At 39.3% G+C, this 7,640-nt stretch overlaps 1 protein-coding gene across 1 annotated transcript; it reads left to right on the top strand.

The window, feature by feature from the left end:
- The first annotated feature begins 6,244 nt into the window (after window positions 1-6,244).
- Window positions 6,245-7,192, top strand: LOC120989651 (olfactory receptor 1009-like). Its single transcript, XM_040417884.1, has one exon. The coding sequence runs from the start codon at window positions 6,245-6,247 to the stop codon at window positions 7,190-7,192; it is 948 nt and encodes a 315-aa protein (XP_040273818.1).
- The last annotated feature ends 448 nt before the right edge of the window (window positions 7,193-7,640 follow it).

Here is a 7,640-nt window from a genome sequence, read left to right as displayed (position 1 = left end):
CACTCCGGCGCCTGAACCATCTCTTGAAGCGGCCCCGGAACTGGCCGCCACCACCAGCCCCCCTGTCCCTTATACACCTGTTCGCGTCAATCCTGGTCCCCTACCGGGTCCCTCTTTTCAGTGTACGCTCTCACATTGGAGACAAAATGTGCGAGCTATGCTGAATAGCAGGAGATCCGGTAGGAGCCATCGGGAGGACTATGGGGACCTTGTAGAGATCATTTCCGATGCTCTAGAAGGCTCTGCAGATGAGATGCGTCGAGCGTTGGATGACTTGGCATGCCGAGTGGAGGGGGCGCAGTCGGTGCGTCAACTCTCTGTGAACAAACATTACCTGCAAACCTTTGTCCCCCGAATGGACCAAATGACTCCTGAACAGGTGCATGAGTTCAGAAATTTGATGGAGAACGGGTCGTGGGAAATTATGCACCGCCCTCCATCCACCACCTACCCCCCATCCACCACCTACTCCCCATCCCACTCTTTTCAACATGCCCCCATCGGCCAACCTTCCCATTTCCACCATTCGTCCCTTTCCCAACCCCCCGAGCTCGTGTACAATCCTCCTTCTTTTTCTTCCACACCTTCTCCTCCTCACTATCATTCTCCAACTTCTTTCCCTACTCCTTCTTCTACACATGCTTGGGAACAATCCAATTCCGACCCTTCCACTCTCCACACCCCCAGAACTCATCCTGCATCTTTTCCTGTGGCCAGTAGTTTTCATTCCTCAACCGAAGACAGGGGGGCTACTGCTGCTAGTTCGCATAGGTCCACCCCTCAACGCTCCACCTCCCCTCACCATTTTTCAAACTTATAGTTTTTTATTATATTAATTTATTTTGTTTATTAAAATTACATTATTTTTCCTTATGTGAAAAATAAATATGTTTAATTTACATTACTGTATGTGATTTTTTTTATTTCTATCTCAACAACTGTGTCCACTACAGCTGTGGGGAAAGTAAAATTCCTATGAAAAATATAATTATAGTTTTTTAATAAAAAAAAAAGGTTATAGGAAATTTATTTTTCTTGTGCCTGTAGTACCAAAGGTAGAAAAATATTTGAGAGAGCACAATCAATAACGGGCTTTCTAAAAGCTCCTTATTGATCAGATTCTAGCTGATTGGCTCATGAACAAGCAAAAGCATGTTCACCAGCCAATCTGGTTCAAATCCACATGAACCCTTGTGGGACTCACGGTACATGTGAATCGGCCTCATCAACAATTGAATTTAATAGAGAGTAAAAATATTTATATTTTGCCCTTTAGCAAAGATGAAGCTGGTACAGAAATTATCGTCATTACCACAAGGGACAGGAAATTAACATAATGCTGTCAGTTTTTGACCGGGTTCAGAGCCAAATATGGAGCTGCGCACAACCAAAGAACTCAGCAGTTCAAGCTAGAATGCTCTCCCTTGACATGCGTTGGATCACGCATAGAAAGGGCTGACAATAACACACTGCTTGGCGGAGAATTCCTACAAACAGTGTGTTTGAATAATGGTCTGTGGACGCCTAGCTGTAGCCATGTCGAAGCTGTTTGACCGGCTATGGCAGGGCTACAGCTGGCCCAATAGTGCGGGTGATCGTGCGGCAATCACAGATGGATGCAGCCTAGCGCCTGGTAGCACTATGGAGAACACAGTACGTGTTTATCTGTAATGACTATACCTTGGTTGGTTAACCAAAAAAAAGTTGACAACAGGTATTATAAATTACAGAATTTTTATTTTATAAACGATAAAACATTAAAAACATTTACAAAACATTATTTTGCCAATTCACTCTACCCGCATCAGAGACAAAGCAATCAGCCAAACGGTCCCTCATTCTAGCAACGGCGAGGGTAGAGCGATATGACAAATGTTGCATCCTGGTGAGTGTACAATCAACCTCTTGCGGGTCCAGATGCAGTGGTTCCTCCGATAAAAGATAATTATGTAGAACTTCACAAGCCTTCACTACATCGTCTAATGGTTTCTACTTTGAGGTTAATGGCTTTGTTGAGAATACGCCATTTGGCAACTAGAATGCCAAAGGCGCACTCCACCAGTCGTTCAGCTCGTGTCAGTCTATAGTTATAAATACGCTTTGTAGAGTTCAAGTCACGGCTGGAGTATGGCTTTATGAGGTTCTCACACATTTGGAATGCCTCGTCCCCTACTACAACAAATGGCATGGAAGGTCCATCTGTACCTGGCTACGGTCTTGGAGGTGGTAATCCAAATTGCTTAGAACACAGGAGGCATCCCATAGAGGAGGTTTTGAAAGCCATTGAGTCATTTGTCCGTCCATACGCTCCGATGTCAACTGCAAAAAATCGATAATGATAATGGAGAAATATTTTTTGTAATTAAAAAATTCAGATCCACTTCTAGAAGGTTTTACAATCCACAGCTATGTTTGCCATCCACAGCTCCTACACAATTAGGGAATTGGCTTGTTTCCATGAACTTGTCTGCTATTTGAAGCCCCCGTTCTGTTGTTGGATGCGGTATGAAGTCCTCATGCAATACCGCCCACAATGCACAACAAGTATCTTTGACTACTCCGGAGAGTGTAGAAATTCCAATGCGATATTGGTAATGTAACAATGTCAGACTTTCTCCAGTAGCAAGAAAGCTTTTAAAAAAGAATACATTTAAATAAAAAAAACTAAATTAGATAATATATAAAACGTTATCTAAAAATAAAGAAACTTTTACCTTATTGTCACCATTAGCCGCTCTGCCGGTGAAACGGCCCTTCTGTATCGGGTATCCTGTCTTTCAATGCTAGATGAAATGTGCTGCAGGAGCTGGTCATAACTGTCAACCGTCATGCGCATATCATTGAAAAAAAATTCTGGATTTGTACACAGCTCCAAATACCGTAGTGAAAAAAAAACTCTGGTCATCCGTTTGGAACTTATAGAGTGTATCCAATACCAGCGTCTTCTTCTTTCCTGGTCTCGTCTTCTCCATCTCGCTTTCAGGAATTGAAACCTCAATCAGAGACACAAGTGTGCAGGCAAGCATGTTTCCAAAATACAATGAGCATGAATGGAGGTGTACCTGCTTTAATACTCTTTCAAAGTGGGTGAACTCTGTGAGACACACCTTTTTAGTAAAAAACGGATCCGCTGAACGGAAGCCAAAACGGATGCAAATGGAAAGAACGGATCGGATTTACAGGCGGATCCGTTTAAACGGATCCGATAAAAAGGTCCCCGTATGCGTCCGTTTTTCAATTCTTATGACGGGTCCGTGAAACGCCAGTGTGAAAGTAGCCTAACCTGTGAATTGGTGTACTGATCATGTATAAGATGGTTTTATTAAATTGAACAACTTCTCAGAATTAATTTTTTATTAGAAACATCTGGATACAGAAATAAAAAGAAACGGATCTAGGCCTAAATTTGTTATGCCTCACATATTTACATTTTGTGCACTACCCTGTGTATTGGTGAAGTAATCACATATGTGCTGGTTTTAATAAATTCAACAACCCCCAAAAATAATTTTTAACCATGAGGAGACGGAAATAAACAGAAACAGATTAAAGCCTAATTTCATTAGTTTTATACTGACTTTAAAACCAGCCTCCAGGGCAGACTAACTGGTCAGGTGTGCTTGACTGCATGGAGATCGCCACGCCTTCATTATATACTACAAAGTAAAATGGATCCGATGAAAGCTGTCACGGCACCAGACGGGGTTAAAAGCAGAGTGTGCCTGGCGTGCATGCTGTACCTGCGCTCCCTGGACTTTGTGTGGCTATCATGGCCCATAAACAGGTAGGAACTAGTGTTAGGGACCACTCATAGAGGCGACCTTGACGTGGTGAGTGGCTTATTACGCTTTGGCCAAAATGTACACCAATGCCTCATTCAACATCCAGCATAGAGGCAGGGCAGAGTGCTGGTTGCAGAGTGCTATTGTATTTGTGTTTTTGCATTTGTATGTGTATTTTGCCATAGCGATGTGCACCTGCATACAGGGTTGTGCTGACTGAATCCCCCACATTTTTTCTTTCTAATTTCATTATCACTCACATATAATTTTGTGCAGTACCCTGAGTATTGGTGTAGTAATCACGTACAGTATCTTCTGGTTTTATTAAATTGAATAAAGCCCCACCCAAAAAAATTAAATAAATTAAATTGAAGCTAGTGTAACATAGCAAAATATAGGGCTTAAAAAAGATATCTGTCCATCCAGTTCGACCTGTTATCCTTCCAGTTGATCCAAAGGAATGAAAAAAAATCCTGTGATGTAGAAGCCAATTTTCCCCACTTAAGGGGAAAAAAATTCCTTCCCGACTCCAATCAGGCAATCAGAATAACTCCCTAGATCAACGATCCCTCTCTAGTAGCTATAGCCTGTAATATTATTACACTCCAAAAATTAATCCAAGCCCCTCTTGAACTCTTTTAGTGAACTCACTATCACTACCTCAAAGTCTCACTGCTCTTACCGTAAAGAATCCTCTTCTATGTTCGTGTACAAACCTTCTTTCCTCCAGACACAGAGGATGTCCCCTCGTCACAGTCACAGTCCTTGGGATAAATAGATGATTGGAGAAATCTCTGTAGTGACCCCTGATATATTTATACATAGTTATTCAATCTCCCCTCAGTCGTGTTTTTTCTAAAGTGCATAACCCTAATTTTGATAATCTTTCAGGGTACTGGGGCCCCCCCATTCCAGTTATTACTTTAGTTGCCCTCCTCTGAACCCTCTCCAGCTCTGCTATTTCTGCCTTGTTCACAGGAGCCCAGAACTGTACACAGTCCTCCATGTGTGGTCTGACATACGATTTGTAAAGTGGTAGGACTATGTTCTCACTATGTAGAGAAATAAATAAACAGAGACAGATGATTGAGAGCTGATGCTTAATATGACGTTATCACTCACAGATAATTTGCTGCACTACCCTGTGTATTGGTGTACTGATCACCTATATGCTGGTTTAATTAAATTGAACAAACCCCCCAAAGAAATATACAATTCCAACCATGTGGATATAGAATAAACAAAAACAGTTGATTAAGGGCCAGTCCTGATGCTTAATATCACTTTAACACTCACAGATATTGTGGTGCACTACCCTGTGTATTGGTGTGCTAATAACTTATATGCTGTTTTAATTAAATTGAACACCGGCCCAAACAAAAACAAAAAATTACAACCAGTGTGGATATAAAATAAACAGAAAGGGATGAATAAGGGCCAGGCCTGATGCTTAATATCATGTTATCACTCACATATAATGTGGTGTACTCTGTGCATTGGTGTAGTGATGGCATATATGCTTGTTTTAATAAATTCAATACCCCCCCCCAAAAAAAAAAATAATATATAGATTTAGCCATAATATTACATTATCAATCACTGATTCATATGGTTGTTCAAACTTCATCAAATCAACAAAAAATGTCTATTAAATTTGTGAGATGACCTGATACAGAGTTCTCACTAGCATTAAATATGATATGCAAGATTAATGGTAGAACATGTGTTGTATAAGTTCCTATTATTCTCCCCGCCCCCCCCCCAAAAAAAAAAAAAAAAAAAAAAGATTTATGTGAAAATAGTAAAAAAATGAAAGGATTTCCTTGCAGGTAGCTGCTTTTGAGGTTTGTAGAAGCTGCAGTTCTGCTAAGAGGCAACATATCAATTAATCTAAATCACAGGTCTCATCTGTTTACTTCATTCACTTGAGTGTAATTATCATTTCAGGATCCTGTGGGGATCTTCCCCAGGCATTATATACAGACATGAACATCTAGAAAATTTCACTATTTCCACAAGAAGACTTGCCAATGCTTATAGATATTTCACATTATGGGTGAAAATACAACAAACCCCTTGTATGTCTATGGGTAGAATACTGTAAGTGGAATAAATCATAACCAAAATTATTATTAATAGGATACATTTTAGATTTTTTTAGACATGTATATGACAAGACAAATGACTGATATTCATTGCTATATAAATTACATGTAAGGAAAATCAGACACAGGTCGCTCAGATACTGTACGGATGGAGTAGAGTTAACACTCCTGTTTTCTGAGATTTCTGAGTTGTGTTATCTAATCTAAGCAAACACCTTCAATTGCTTTTCAATGGCTTTTGTCTTAAGATAACGAGATGAGTTAAGAAATTTGAGTTAAGAGCTGGAGTGCTAACCCTGCTACATCTGTATGTCTCCTTGGATTCCGAGGTCTATACAACTACAAGACTCTTCTATTATGTGTGAGGAGAATCAGACACAGGTCACTCAGATACATCTCCTTGGATTCCCAGGTCTATACAATTACAAGACTCTTCTATTCATAGTGTTTTTTCTGACATACACATTTATCTTAGTTGGAAACCTTCTAATCATCCTTTTAGTGATGACTTTTGACCACCTCAAAACCCCAATGTTCTTCTTTCTGAAACACTTGTCAACAGCGGATATCCTACTAACCACCAGTGTTGTCCCCATGATGTTGGACATAATATTATTTGAGGGAGATATTTTGCCCTTTTGGGGCTGTATTATGCAGTTGTATTCCTTTGGTATATTTGGATTTTTTCAATGTATTCTCATTGCTGTCATGTCATTTGACCGATATTTGGCCATTTGCCATCCATTGCGTTATTTTTCACTGATGAGTCCAGATCTTTGCCTTCAGCTCGTTATTGGGTCATGGTTTTTAGTATTTGTATTGACATCAAGTGAGGTTACTGTTGTTATCCAATTTAACTTCTGTGGCTTGAATTACATTGACCACTTCTTCTGTGACTTTGGTCCTGTAGTAGAATTGGCCACCTCAGACATTTCCATTTTGATGCTGCAAGACTTTGTTATTTCCATCTTCATGATTTTTTTCCCATTTTATTTTATTCTTATTACCTACTTTTCTATTTTCATCACCATAATTAAAATGTTGTCAACTTATGGTAGGAGAAAAGCGTTCTCCACTTGTAGCTCTCATCTGACCACAGTATGTGTATATTATGGAACTCTAATCACAGTTTACATGGCTCCATCTGATGAAGGCACATCCAATGCCAATAAATACATATCTCTATTGTACATAGTAGTGACACCAGTGATGAATCCCATCATCTACAGCCTGAGGAACAAAGAAATCAAGAGAGCTATACAGAAAATGATGAATAATGTCACTCAAAATGGAAGGGAAAGATGAAACATTTTACACAACAGTGCTATGCTATATAAAGACTTTATTGAATTATATATTTAATATCACATAGAAGGTTATAATAAAACAATGGTTTACATTTTATGCCAAAAGTATATCGGTATATATAGTTCTGAGGACCAGTTTAGTTTTTTAATCCTTTACTGCCTTTTCAAAAATGCATGCTTAAGATAGTGCTCTTTTTTACTGTCCCCACATTTTTATTAAGAGAACAGTTCTTCTATAATTTCCACTTATTTATGTGGATACCATCATCATGGCTTTTTTTAACACATTTTTGGGCCCAATGGTCAATATTATAAAAACAAATCTAATTAGGGACATTTTTACATACATTGATTGAAAATGTGATTCACAGTTGACCTCTTCTTTGATTTGAGTTGTCCTCTTTCATTTTCCTCTAATCTAACTTAGATCGCCATAATGGCTTTTT

This window comes from Bufo bufo, chromosome 1 (assembly GCF_905171765.1).
Source record: "Bufo bufo chromosome 1, aBufBuf1.1, whole genome shotgun sequence".
Lineage (NCBI taxonomy): Eukaryota > Metazoa > Chordata > Amphibia > Anura > Bufonidae > Bufo > Bufo bufo.
The sequence above is the reverse complement of the archived record's forward strand: the minus strand, read 5'-3'. Positions and strand labels throughout refer to the sequence as shown.